At 38.3% G+C, this 15,319-nt stretch overlaps 1 protein-coding gene across 3 annotated transcripts in view; it reads left to right on the forward strand.

Moving 5' to 3' along the window:
* The first annotated feature begins 682 nt into the window (after positions 1-682).
* The window catches only part of SLC12A1 (solute carrier family 12 member 1), an 87,084-nt gene continuing 72,447 nt past the window's right edge, over positions 683-15,319 (forward strand). For all 3 annotated transcript variants that reach the window (XM_068965454.1, XM_068965452.1, XM_068965453.1), the window contains exons 1-3: positions 683-1,102; positions 9,243-9,374; positions 9,525-9,600. In XM_068965454.1, coding sequence (XP_068821555.1) covers positions 683-1,102; positions 9,243-9,374; positions 9,525-9,600 — 628 coding nt within the window. The remainder of the gene's footprint in view (positions 1,103-9,242; positions 9,375-9,524; positions 9,601-15,319) is intronic.

The following is a 15,319-nucleotide window of genomic DNA, read 5'->3' on the forward strand; positions in this document are numbered from 1 at the left end:
TCATCTTTTCTAAAGTCATATTGAATCCACCTGCATTGAGTACAAGCAAATACTAGAAACGCAGGTGGCATTTTAATTACTCCATTGGAAATTCTGTTTGCTGAAGCACGTCCCCAGTTATTTATTACAGGATTTAATTGCTTAGGTAACTAAGGTTCCTAAGTGTGTTAGTCACTCAGTCGTGTCCGACTCTTTGCGACCCCAGGTACTGTAGCCCACTAGGCTCCTCTGTCCGTGGAATTCTCCAGGCAAGAGTACTGGAGTGGGTAGCGATTCCCTTCTCCAGGGGACCTTCCCCACCCAGGAATCGAACCCAAATCTCCTGCAGAGACTTGCAGGCAGATTCTTTACTCTCTGAGCTACCAGGTTCATAGACAGGTCATTTTTAAGGAAATGAATTTAAAGTTGTAAGTGTTATGAAAGAAAACTGTTCCCTCATACCTCAACCCTACTTAAATATATTTATGTTACCTGGAACAAGATTAATTTTCTCTTTTAATGACAGCTTTGAAGAACATTCTGAAGATTGTATAGGAGACAATATATCAAGAATCTGTTGGTTGCATTGTTCTAGAACAAAAGTCAAGAGCTCCCTAATGTAGCACTTCAGTGTTTTGGAGAGCAAATCTACACATTTTTTTAAACAACCATAAAATAGCTTAGTGAAAAATCTATTTGGAAGATGTCACTGAACAACTCTTCCAATGTATTTCTGGATTCCACGCCCAGTAATACCAATCGCTTTCAAGTTAATGTCATAAGCGAGAGCCGGGAGAGCAGCGCCGCTGTGAATGACAACGCTGACCCTCCGCATTATGAGGAAACCTCTTTTGGGGATGAAGGCCAGAACAGGTTTAGAATCAGCTTCAGGCCTGGGAATCAGGAGTGCTACGACAATTTCCTCCAAACTGGGGAAACGGCTAAAACAGATGCCAGTTTTCACGCTTACGATTCTCACACAAACACATACTACCTACAAACCTTTGGCCACAACACTGTGGATGCTGTGCCCAAGATCGAGTACTATCGCAACACCGGCAGTGTTAGCGGGCCCAAGGTCAACCGTCCCAGCCTGCTGGACATTCACGAGCAACTTGCAAAGGTAAGCTGAAGGGTACAGACAAGTATCCTCCTCATTCCTTCAGGTGATTCCCTGCTCCATAAGAACCTTATCAGGTTTATAAATTTATTTATAAATATAAGAGTGTCCAATGAAGAGGTCTATGGCAAACTGTCCATCTTACTCATACAACTGTTCCTAGTTCACGATAAACAGAAGATACACAAAAGGTCTTTCACAAATGTTTAGTGGCTGGGAAAGAGAACTAAAAAATGAATTCTGAAAGGTAGGCAATATGTGGGATCTTGTTTACAGTTATTGTCTATTCAGTTCACACTTGGTTAAGCATGTCAAACTGAATACTAAGCTGGTTTCACATTGGTATTAATGCCTCCACAAGTTGTAAAAAAAATAAATAAATAAGAAATCACTGGTGCCTGCTGTAGTTAATACTGTGCAAATAGACTTTAGAGCACATGGGTATATTTTATATTCTTTAAAGAGAGAGAAGAGACGTATATGATCAGCATTTTATCCCTTCCTCTTCAAAACCTTGCCCAAGGTTACTGAAGGCACTTAAGCATATAAAAGTAACTAAATTAAATTTTACTAAAGAAGAAGTGGCTAAACTTTTCATTGTTTAAGGAATATGGCCAAGCTGTTAAACGCATGAGGCAGCACTTTTTCTAATCTTTAGCAAAGCATGTAAGCTTCGTAGATTTCTTCGTCTGTAACTTGTTCTAAAATATATTGATGCACTTTATTTAACTGCTCATCTGGAACATAGTTTGGAATGAATAGCACTCTTTATGTGATATAATTAATTACTATGAAGAATAATTATTTGTCTCATATCTAGATGCACTCTACTTTTGCCTAGGGTTTAAGGTAAGGAGAAAAAAAGATGGCTGGAACAATTCTTTTCATATTCATTCATTCATTCAACCTTTTTTAAATTAAATGATTGTCCACTCCAGGGATTCTAGGAATACTGCTAATACGATTCTAATAAAGGTGAAAAGCTCCCCTTAGTTTCTGCTCATCTTTCTTTCCTCAGGAAAACCCCTCTCCATAACCAATTCCCCTTGGCTGCTCAGGATCCTGGACCCTGGGTCCTAACTCTGGAGACTGTGCAACATCCAGAGAAAGAGCTATGCCCTGTCTCTTTACCCCTCTTCCCACCAGACCTTACTTGTGCGGTGTACTGTATCACCAACATTCTGCTAAATGGCTGCTTTATTTATAGACATAAGATTTAGATTTAATCTGGGATATTTGGTGCTTTAATCAAAAGACATTAGCAATGTAGTGGTTTTGGACAAAATGGCAGCCCTGAGAAAAACTGTTGAGAAGCCAGGCAATTTGAAGCTCCAGTCAGACTAAGGTGTCATTTTCCTTTTCTATGTGAGAGAAGGGGAAAGGAGAAGAAAGAAAAAGGAGAAGGAAAAGAGGGAAAAAAAGATCGAAAGAAGGGGCACAAGGAGTTTCTGAGACATGGGAAGGGCAGAAAGAGAAATTTAGAACATTATAAAGAGATTTTTATTTATCCTGAAGAAGTAAAATGAGCAGACTTAAAATTTTATCCCACTGTCCCCTACCTCATTACACATGATAATTTTTAAAGCTGCATACTTTGTTAAAATTACAATCAAAATTTAAATATTCTCACTCCCTCCCTCAACTTGAAACAAAAGAAGTGAAAATTTTAACTCCTGGGATTCTCCAGGCAAGAATACTGCAGTAGGTTGTCATGCCCTCCTCCAGGGGATCTTTCCAACCCAGGGATTGAACCCAGGTCTCCCACCTTGCAGGTGGATTCTTTACTGTCTAAGCCACAGGAGTGGGTAGCCTGTCCGTTCTCCAGGGGATCTTCCCAACCCAGAAATTGAACCAGGGTCCCCTGCATTGCAGGCAGATTCTTTACAGGCTGATCTACCAGGAAAGCCCCTATTAAAAGGAAATGGTGTAAATTCACAGTGTTCTTAGGACTGATATTCCATAGAGAGGAAAGTGGCTGATTTACAATTTCCAAAGCCATGGTTTGAATAAATATTTATATAAGGGGAGAAAAGCTCTGAGGCCACTATTAGAAAACTGTCTGAATGACTGAACAGGAGAAATGTCATAGCTGCATTTGACAGTTTTGATGACTGTCTGAAATATCATATTATTTTTTAAAAGATGAGACTAAGGGCTTTAACTTGTCGATTTTTCCTCAGATATGAAGGAATGGCAAATTAAATACATTAAAAATTAGGTTGTCTCAATGCCCTGAATAATCATTCTGAACCAGTATAGTTATTCTTTTTGTGAACTTGAGTGCTCAGTTGCTTCAGTCCTGTCTGACGATTTGCAACTCTATGGACAGAAGCCCACCAGGCTTCTCTGTCCATGGGATTCTCCAGACAAGAATACTGGAGTGGGCTGCCATTTCCTGCTCCAGGAGATCTTCTTGACCCAGGGATCAAACGCACATCTCCTGCGTTGCAATTCAATTCTTTACCGCTAAGCCGCTGGGGAAGACCCTCATCTAGGGTACTTCAGTTTGATTAAATCATGAACTATGCACATAACCAAATTGGGAGCAGAATCTGAATATAATCAGCGAATCTACAATGGGCACATTCACACAGCCATGGACATTCTAGTGTTGCTGAACTTGTGAACACCTGTTCCATGTGTTCCACTTCCGTGCTGTCCTTCAGACATTAACAGTCTGGGCCTTCTTCAATTCATTTCTTCCTTGCTAGTGAATTTGATTCTGCTATTCCCTCTGCTTTCCCCCCACCTCCCAAATAAAACATGAAGACTTGCAGTATAAGGTAAATATGCTGTCACCTTCTGTGGTCCTTGACAACTTTATGGTCATTCTTCAAATCACAAATGGAAATGCTCACTAGAACAAATATTATATACTAATACTCAGACATGTCACTGATTTTGTATGCAAAAAAATAACTTTTAGTGTTTACTTCAATAATTTAAAAGTAGAAAGTAACTGACATAGTATAAGTTAAGAGAGATTTTTTGATCCCTAATCATGGTTTTGAAAGCCATGTAGGAACGGTACATTCATAATAAATGGCAGAACATACTTAGTTAGAAATCAGTTGGATTTTGTGCAAATCCTGATTATAGCTTCCAAGCTGGAAAAAAATTACATGACAAGCTTGTCCTAGTACGTAAAATGAAAAATAGGCTTGAAAGACATTATTTTAAGTCTCTATCTTAAATAGAACTCCAGGAGTGATAGATATTGACAGAATTTGTAATCTCAATGATTTGATATCACAGTGAAGAAATCCTTTTCATTTTCTTTGTAGTAAAGAGCTAAATGCCTATACTAGCGGTCATGAATTACGGATTTCTGAAAACTCTGGTTAAAAGTAGAGAAAAATTACTTCATCCCTTACTTGCAGTACTGTACAAGTTGTTGTCGTTCAGTCGCTAAGTTGTGTCTGACTCTTTGAGACCCCTGAACTGTAGCACACCAGGCTCCTCTATCCTCCCCTGTCTCTCCGAGTTTGCTCAAACTTATGTCCACTGAGTTGGTGATGCTATCTAAGCAGCTTATCCTCTATTACCCCCCTTCTCCTTTTGCCTACAAGTTATATAATATCAATTGTTTTTGTAGGATGCTTGTAAATGTTAGAGTTTATATGCAGACAAAATCTAGCATGTTGCTTATAATGAGTACAAACTTAGTAAATGATTATTAATGATGGTCATGGTAATTTTTATACCAGATAATTTTTATTTTAAGTTTTATTTAAAAAGTAAAATGCACACTGAAAAACATTTAATAAATACTAAAATATATATACTGATTTTTCTTCTTTGATAATAGCTAGAAAGCCATTTGTCATTTTTCAGAGGTCTGAAAAAATCACATATTTTATACTAAATAAAGTAATTCAATCTTTAATCATCTAGAAAAATCCAGTAGCAATTTACTTAAACCACACATGATTGAATCTTTACTAGTTTATCAGTATTGGAGGGGGGAAAGCCTTTTATCAAATGGTCTTTCTTTCTTTCTTTCCTTTACCTTTTCTGAATACTTAACGCACAGGTAAAACTCTTGGTAAATAAATAATCATTCCCTAAAGCTATGCAATTTAAAATGCATTTATTAAAGGTTGTGGGTCATAATTTATGGTAATGGAGTGTGAACAAACAAATGAATTCAAAGTATGGAGGAAAAAACTGGTTTCAGGCAGCAATCATAAAACTTTGAGTCTTTGAGACCTTGGTCCCAAGAACGTGCACCAGCCAGGAGTCTGCCAGCCCACTGTTATAGCTCACAGCCATGAAGTTCCTACAAATCCTCGAACTGAAGTGCTGTTCCATACTTTGATGATAAGTTAACTTTATAATTGCTGTTTGGCCTTACAAAGGAGGCATTTATTAAAGAGTGAAACCAGGTTTTGCTTTGCCATGTTAGAAGACGAAGACGGCAAACAGAAAAATGATTTTGCCTTAGAGTAAACTACTTCAAAGTAAGATTTTTAGAAAACCCATTGGATTTAACCTCATTGGCAGTATCCAGGAAAGGTTAAATAACTTGCTGGAGGACAAGCACTGAATTAATTGTGTAGCCAAACTAGATTCCAAGTCTCCTAGTTTATATGGGACAAAGATTTTTCAGTTTCTGCATGACAGCAAGGAATGGAAATGGATTCTATTAAGAATTTGCTATCAGACCTTTATTATCCATGGAATAAATATACATTCGAGGAATTTTTCCCCACTGTGGTATATTTAAAACTTTGAGACTCTAGCAGGTAGAACATACCTAAGAGAGAGTTATAGATCCTACAGTGTCTCAAATTTTGAATAACTTGGAAGATAGCTGCTTACTAATTTTTTTATATAATTATTTCCTTGACATGACCTCATAGAATATTATTTTTGTTGCACATTGTGATGTCCTAGTGATAAATTGAAGAACTATTAAACTGTGACCAGAAGGGCATCCATCAGATAAAAATGTTCATTTAAGAAGGAATTTTAGATATTTTATTTACCCTTTAGCCTACTTTGTAAATACTTTTTTTTTTTTTTTTTAACAATAATTGGTAGTCTAATCCGGATCTAAGGGAAAGAGTTACCATTAGAATTCAAAGAAGAGCAGAGCAATTTCCTGGACCAAACCCTCAAGTTCAAGTTTAATCAGGAAACATGGATTTTAGCCCCAAGATTGCCTTTAAAAAGTGAGCGACTAAGGTTCTGTCTCATGGGCTCCCTAATTAACCCAGAAAGAGGAAATTGCTTTCTCCCTGACTGAGTAGCTGCTGATGGTCTGGCCATGGGATCTTATTAACTAGAATATTGACAATTTTGAAAGTTTTTCTCATATCAAGTCAAATAAATGAAACTCCTAACCAAATAATCTCTTCAACATTCATGAATATTTTAACACATTCCTCAAGTCCTCACTCTCATTGATTTTTCCAGTTACACAAAATAAAATTTACATTTGACCTACTCAGCTGCCTTACAAGTGTAGAATCCTTTCAAAAAAAAAATAGAATTTTTAATTGACTGGAGAACAAGTATTTCATCCATCTGAAATTGACTGTTGTATAGACATGTGAGATTCAATATAATAGCTCTAGCCACATGCGGCTATTGAGCACTTGAAAAGTGGTTAGCACAAACTGAGATGTGCTATCACTGTAAAATACACACTGGATTCAGAGACATGGTTTGGAAAAAAAGAATACAAAATATTCTGTTAATATTTTTATAATGATTAGTGCTGAAATGATAGTATTTTATACAGATCTATTAAGTAAAGTACATTATTAAGACATTCTGTGGTTGAGCTCTCTCCTATAAGATGGGGTGCCTCTACTGCTAATGAATATTTATATTGCTGATATGGAACACAAAATATTATACAAAAATTAAATATATTTTTAAATGTAAGGATCCATATCTGAACCCAAGTTATTTTACTACATTCTTTTTTTTTAACTTTTTTTGAACTAGTTACTAAAAATTTTTTAATTACATGCATGTCTTACATTTGTGGTTGGTATAGATAGATCACCAATTTCTGCCCAGCTCAGCCTGTTTCTATGGAGTTTGTTTATCCATACTTCACACTGATACGAGTATATAATGTCAGTTTCAATTATCTGTTAAGTAGGGATTGAGTATGCTCAAAATGGAAATATTTCTCAAATAATTCAGAAATAAATTTTAACTATAACTTTCAGTTTTCTATGCCATTCAGTTTTTTCCTAATGCTTTCAGAAAAAAATAAGATGATCTGACTTGGGAAACATTCCCTTTCTATCTCTTATTTAATGTGGCCTGCACAGAGGAAATAGTGAGAAATGGAATATCCAATAGGGAAAGAAGGAAAAAGAAACAAGAGGCAAGAATGGATAAGAGACAAGTTTCTCTGCTCTTAAGTGGTAGAGATTGGGTAGCCTTCAAGTCCACGTTATGAATTCAGTACTGTTTATTGATGGCCTGCTCTATGCCAGGTCCTTGGTTTGTATTAAGATGTAACTCTCATCTCCTCCAGTTCCGGTCACATACAATAACTCCTATCATGTATTACATTGATTACCCAAGTGGCATAATAGTGTCATGAAAAAAGTCTTATAGAGAACAAAATTGGGAGAAATCCTTGCTAAAAGGACTTCTACAAAGAGACAAAAGGTCAAAGTCACTTGACTAAATAGCCCAGATTAGGGTCATCTTACAGTGGGTATGCTAATGATATGTCCTAAATCACTTCAGTCGTGTCCAACTCTTTGCAACCCTGTGGACTGCAGCCCGTTAGGCTCCTCTGTCCATGGGACTCTCCAGGCAAGAATGCTGGAGTGTGTTGCCATGTCCTTCTCCAGGGAACTTTCCCATGCTAATGGTACACTAAAGCCCAAAGAAGCAAGAACTCTTGAGCATGGCAAGAGCAAGAGCTTCAGTTGTTCCCAAATGAAGTCCTTATAAAGTTGTTCTTTATTAACATAATCAACTGCTGAATCTAAAATTCTCCCCTAATAATTTCAAAATCCTTACTAGGGAAGATTGCTTTTGGGGAGCTCAGTGGGGTGTAGTCTAACCATTAGTCAGTGAAGTGCTAGACAGGCTAAATTAAGTGGGCACATCTGAAATTATTCAGTCAAATCTAAAAGAAAAGCTAGAAAGTTGTTCTTAACTTGAAAGAAACATAGCTATTTCCTTCTCGAAACTATTCAACTGACAGGGAAGATCTTTTTTCAAAATTAGGCCACAGTGGGGGAAAAAAAAACTAAGTAAAGGTTTTGATCTTTTTTTATAGGACTTACTACTTCTTATTTCTACTAGTTTTCTAGTAGTCAGTAGGGAGACTTCTCACCTTCTGTACAATACTATTGCACATCCAACAATTCTCAGGCAAAGGTACATCAAATCTGAAAGAAAATTCCCCTACAGGAGTAGCATTTTTGTAGTCATACACTTTTTGCACCTTTGAAGAAAACTCTAAACCTAAAAAAAAAAGACAAAACACTTCTATGTGTTCCTTTATTGAATCTTCTTAAAGATATTCTGACATGAGTGGAGAATTTTTGTTATCATTATTTCAGATGGATAAAATGAAGTCCAGGGAGGTTAATGGAAAGAAGGCCAAACATTGCATTAGTAAGGAATGTTAACTTTCATCTTACTTTGCCTTATAAAAGACTCATTCACTTTTTTTTTTTTTTTTTGCTTTTTTGTCTATACCCCACGGTATGTGGGGGTCTTAGTTTCCCAGCCAGGGATCAAAACTGTGCCTCCTGCATTGGAAGTACGGAGTCTTAACCACTGTGCCACCAGGATAGTCCCACCCCTCATTCAGTCTTGATAATCTTTCTTATCTGCCTTGCACCCCCTCTTCCTTCTTTCCATCTTTTTGTATTCTAAGTCTATCCAACTCTGATCATTCTCCCTAAGGTAATACTCTCACCGCTAGAAGAACTGCCCAGTTTCTTTTACCACCCTTGCAGTCTCAGTGGTGCCTAAAATCACCCACAAAATGAACACATCATCTTCCGGGGCAAAAAAAAAATCATATTACTAAAATGACCAAAATGTTTCCTTTTTTGACTCACGCTTTATGTCAACTATTTTGATTTGCCTTTGGAAGTTTTCTGGAATCATGTGTTGACCAGATATCATGTTTTTGCTATCTATAAAAATGTAGAATGTATCAGTGGCCCCAGGTTCAGCTGATGTGGTTGCTAACGGTGAAGGGACACCTGGAGATGAACAAGCTGAAAACAAGGGAGAAGATCAAGCTGGTGCTGTGAAGTTTGGATGGGTGAAAGGTGTGCTGGTAAGAAAGTTCCTATATATATACACACAAATGAAAACTATCAGTTCAATGTCCTGCTGGATTACGTGCTAACAAGGCCTGAAAACAGGAGTCACAAAGATGCCCCACTGTCACTTCTCACGTCCTTTTTCATGTTCCTTCAACCCACAGGTACGATGTATGCTGAATATCTGGGGTGTCATGCTCTTCATTCGCCTCTCCTGGATTGTTGGAGAAGCTGGAATCGGTAAGCACTCCCCCCACCACCCACGACATACTTTTCAATGTAAATTAAAAACTCAACAAGCAACTTGTTTTCACCAGTAATGCTGAATGTGAGATGAAGGTCACAGTATTAATCTGCATTTGGGCTCTTTTACTTTGCCTTTCTGTCAGTGTTTGTCAGGGAGGAAAGGTAAAGGGTTAACTCCTGGGAGGCTGGAATTTTCCAGCTTGCCAGCCAGATAAATGCTCAAGTAAATATTTCATCTTTTCATAGAGTTTTATGTGCACAGGTATATAGAGATTCATCCATTTTAAAGAATATATTCATGTTTGGGGACATACTGGCATTCATCAGAGTATCCCCCTTTATGATTATTGGCAAAATTTCACTAAGTAAAAATAACTTGTAGAAAAACTGGGGAAAATGTGACTTGACTAATAAAAATGCTGAATTTCCAAAAAAAAAAAAAAAAAAGAATTGCATTACTTTCAGGTACAAGCAGTAAGAAATCAAAGGTTAATGAAGTATTGCCAGATAGAAGTTTAAATAATAGATAATAAAATAAATAAGATAATAACTATTGCTAACTTTTCTAAATGGAAAATGTATGATGTTGAAATGATTTTGAGTGCTTAGTTGATGTTTTTAGATATTATATTCCATTTAAAGTACTGTTTTTGGTGGAAAATGTTTTTATTGAGAGTATATTACTTAAATTTATATGAAAATTTATTTGAATGCTATTGAAGTCTCTGATTCAATGTGACAAAAATTAGTGGTGTTCTCTATATATGGAAAATACATTATATATCACTTTGGCGGGGGGCATAGCTAAAAATCATGAGTATCAAGAAAATAGAAGTTCAGATGTGCTTTCAAATTCTACGCCAAGATGGGTCTCAATTCGCATATAAAAGGTACTTGCTCATTATTTACTGCCTTCACTCCTCAAAACAGATTCAGAATCACCAGAAACTTAACATGAGAAAGAAAGAGTTGGAACCAGTTCCCACAGTTTTTCCTTATTGCATGTTTGGCAACTGCTGGGTGCCTGACAAAAGGCTGCTTGCTGGCTTTATGATGCATATCAAATGAACACTTACAGCCTCGGGTTCAAAATAAGTCTATGCTGTTCCATGGAAAATCTGCATCTTAATATTGCCAAGTTGTTGCTCCAGGGTTTCATGCAAAATTAGTTTTTTAAGGGCAGTTTAGTAACTTATTGAGATCATCAGGAAACAATACTTTGTTTGGAGGTGTGAGTGTGGCCCAGGGCAAGAGTGATTGTTTTGAATGCAGCTTATTTGAAACCCATATGTTTGGGCGATAATCTGAACTTTAATCAGATCTCACATTATTCTTCCCAGTCAATCCAGCTTCATGATTATTGCAAAATTGTGGAATATGAAGAATTTTATCTTGTGCTAAACTGTTTATTATACTTTCAGATATCAATATGGTTTCAATAAAGATCTTTTATTTAAGTAGTCAAGTCTAACTTAAGAAGAGAGTAGAGTTCTACCTAAATGGGTGTCCATTGGGTTTTTCTATGAATAGAGGTTTTTGGTTTTTCTTTACTCTGAGAAAATAGACTTTAGTGAGCAGTAGAAACTTAACTATCAACCTTACTCAGTTTTACTGGACTTTGCTACAGTCTTAAAACTGAATGAGTTGATTAAGTCACTGTCTGAGTCCCATTTGTGTTCTTTTTATTGCGAAAGAAAACAAATGAGTCCATACTCCCTTCTTGCTTTATGAGGAGCTTGGAGAAGAAACCTGAATACACTTTCAAGCTCAGACTCTGGAAACAAAGTCAGAAGGAAGCTGTAGCCAGGAGTAATGGCAGCTATAGTTCTTGGGTAACCATTATGGGGCCATACGTTTTGGCTGCCTCGTCCCCAAAAGTATATGCTAGAATGAGCTGATAATGCCATCTACTTGTTCTCTGTCTTGACCACTTTGGCTGGGGCATGTAGTATCCAATAAATTTAACCATCAAGTGAGGAAGAAGTGTGTGAAAAGCAGATGAGACTGAAGCAAGTCATTTATATTCTGTGTATTTCACTTTCTCGTCTGAAAATTAGGAAGCTGGATTAAGTGTTTCCCAATCAATTCTTTGAAGATAAAGCCTAAGAATCTTCCTTAACAGGCAGACACAGATTGAGATAGGCTGCTGCTGCTGCTGCTGCTAAGTCGTTTCAGTCGTGTCCGACTCTGTGCAACCCCATCGACAGCAGCCCACCAGGCTCCCCCGTCCCTGGGATTCTCCAGGCAAGAACACTGGAGTGGGTTGCCATTTCCTTCTCCAATGCGTGAAAAAGTGAAAGGGAAGTCGGTCCGTCATGTCCGACTCTTAGCAACCCCATGGGCTGCAGCCTACCAGGCTCCTCCATCCATAGTATTTTCCAGGCAAGAGTACTGGAGTGGGGTGCCATTGCCTTCTCCTGAGATAGGCTGAGGATAGCTCAATAATCTTCAGACTGCAGGGTGCATAAGAATTACCTGGGAAGTTAATTACAACACTGCAGAATCCTGGGATTCACTTGGAAAGATCCAAAGTCAGTGAGTCTGGGCATTTTAAATAAGCACCCCAGGCATTTCCTGAAGCAGGTGGTTCAAGGACCCAAGTTTGTGGATGAACCTGATGTTTTCTAAGTTGCTTTTACCCTGGGATTTTATATTTGATTGTGAGATGTATGCAAATCCCTTGCTGTTTAAATACATACTTTATACCAGGATTCTAAATAGTTTACAGAAATATACATAATGCAAAAGGATAAATTAAGAATTGTTCAGAAATAAAGGCAAAATGAATATAAAGGTAGGAAAACACTAAAAGTCAGACTAGTTTTAATATCATGAAATACAAACTATATGATTCAGTCCAGTTGCTGGGGTAAGCTAAACATTTGCTATGAAACAACATCAAGAGTTAATGAGCAAAAACAATAAAAGGAAACCATCTTTAGTGGCACACAGACCTGAAACTGCACAGTGATATAGAGGCAATGCTCATCACAGGATCCCTGTAAAAGATACAGAGAATTTAGTGCAATCATTTCTTATAACACCAAGTGTTTAAGATAAACTCTAGGGGCCAAATCAATATAGTTGATGTTTGCATCTCATGACCAACTTAGCCTCTTCCTACTGCATTTTAAACTGTAAAAGAGCCTAGAAACTTCAGCTAGAACCAGGATATAACTGAAGGTGTCAAAAGAGCCAGCTTCCAATACTTCATTCCCATTTTTGTTCTTAACCTCCCTCCACGCCCCTTCGTCTAGGGCATGGCCAGAAAGATCACAGCCTCTCTTAGCTGACTACCCTTCTTACATCCTTGGAACAAAAGAGCCTACCAATAACAATTATGAAGCATTCACTTTATGTCAGGGAACACACCAAACAGGCGCAGGTAAGCTGCTGCAGCCAGCATGATGTCAGTGCCTGTGAGCCTATAATTTCTCCCTGAATTTAAGGCTGACCTCCTGGCTCAGCAGTGAAGAATCCACCTGCAATGCAAGATGATGCAGGAGAAGCGAGTTCAGTCCCTGAGTCAGGAAGATCCCCTGGAGGAGGGCATGGCAACCCACTCCCGTATTCTTGCCTGGAAAATCCGATGGACTGAGGAGCCTGGAAGGCTACAGGCCATGAGGTTGCAAAAGAGTTGGACATGACTGATAGTTTCTACAGGACTGGTCCATTGAGGAAGGTAATGAAGGGATGAAAGTGAAAGTGGCTCAGTCCTGTCTGACTCTTTGCAACCCCATGGACTACACAGTCCATGGAATTCTCCAGGCCAGAATACTGGAGTGGGTAGCCTTTCCCTTCTCCAGAGGATCTTCCCAACCTAGGGATCAAACCCAGGTCTCCCACATTGCAGGCGGATTCTTTACCAGCTGAGCCACAAAGGAAGCCCAAGAATACTGGAGTGGGTAGCCTATCCCTTCTCCAGGGGCTTTTCCCAACTCAGGAACTGAACCAGGTTCCCCTGCATTGCAGGTGGATTCTTTACCAACTGTGCTATGAGGGAAGCCTTCAGTGAAGGGGAGGAAGTTACAATTTTCCCTCTACTCATCTTAGGCTCATTGGCTAGTACCCTGTAAATTCCCTGTATGTTGTATGACTGACAACATACAGATTAATAAGAGAAAAACAATCAGAAGTTTATTAACATGTGTATCCATTGTGCCTATAAATGGGAATCCTCAGTGATGAGTAATTCAAAGGGGTGGTTAGAATTTGGTCTTATACAAGCATTTGAACAAAAGAACAACACATTTTTAGAGAAATAACAAGACAAAGGAAAAGACTGAATGTCTAGAGTGGCACATTGTGGAAAGGCAAATATATGGGGGAACTAGTGGAAGATACAGAGAAAGCAATGGCACCCCACTCCAGTACTCTTGCCTGGCAAATCCCATGGACAGAGGAGCCTGGTAGGCTACAGCCCATGGGGTAGTGAAGAATCGGACACGACTGAGCGACTTCACTTTCACTTTTCACTTTGATGCATTGGAGAAGGAAATGGCAACCCACTCCAGTGTTCTTGCCTGCAGAATCCCAGGGACGGGGGAGCCTGGTGGGCTGCCGTCTCTGGGGTCGCACAGAGTCAGACACAACTGAAGCGCCTTAGCAGCAGTAGCAGCAGCAGTGGACGATAAGGCCTAGTTGGTAAAGTCTATGTAGATTCCTCTAGTATCATTTCCAGCTGTCTCCAGTCTCTAGCTGATAACTATACCCAGGAGAAAGGAAAAAGGAGACATCTTTACAAATTTATGTCCTGCCTTTAGGCAAATAAGGGGAGATATCTGCTTCTTTTCAGTTGTCTTTAGCTCAGAGTAATCTTTATGCTAACATGGCAAATTTGGCAACAGCATATTCTGCTAGCCTTCAGTGTCCTCCTGGCTGTGAATTTCCTGAAACTGAGAACAGCCTTGCCTTCCTCTGAATTCTGGTCTACATTCTCCCTCTCATAGTAAATGATTCTGCACCATAAGATCCTTGAGGGCAGCTTTTTTTCATTTTCATTTTTTGTTGCACTTCACATACTGCCTAACACAGCTGGATATATAGTTGGCTTTTAATAAACAATAACTATTATGACTACTGTGGATATGATTAAAAAGCAGCACCTTTGATTATGTACTGTGTTATATGCACTATGCTACTTTACACAGGCATTCTGCCTTTACACGTGCCACTGCTTTCTTTATACATGGCCACTTTGCACACATTCTTTCTAATTTCATTGCCATTTCTGGCTCAGAAAATAGGTAACTTATCAGAGTTCACATAGCCAATAAGTAAATGCAGTTTTATTTGATTCTTTCTACTTTAGTCATCTGCCAGATGAACAATTTTCTATACTATTAATATATATGATTTTCCACTCCTACACAAATATACATAAATATACAAATATACATAAAAAGATAGTTGAACATTTACCCTGTACTAATAATATTAGGAGCTTGGGATTGTTCAGACCAATTATTATGTTTCTGGGTGTCCAGAACTTCATAAACAGTGAGGTTCACATTAAATTTTGACCAGCCATAGTTGCTCAGTTAGGTGCAACTTTGTACTGCACATCTTAGGTCTTGGGTTTCTTGGATCTGTGTTACCATGGGCAGAAAACTTCAAAGCTGAGCATTTCCTCTGTGGTGGCTTCCAGACCAACTTGTTAAACTCAAGAGGAGATCTTTTGGTGATTACTCTAGACTTGCTGACTTTTTTTGTA

The sequence above is a fragment of the Capricornis sumatraensis genome, chromosome 2 (assembly GCF_032405125.1).
Source record: "Capricornis sumatraensis isolate serow.1 chromosome 2, serow.2, whole genome shotgun sequence".
NCBI classification, from domain to species: Eukaryota; Metazoa; Chordata; class Mammalia; order Artiodactyla; family Bovidae; genus Capricornis; species Capricornis sumatraensis.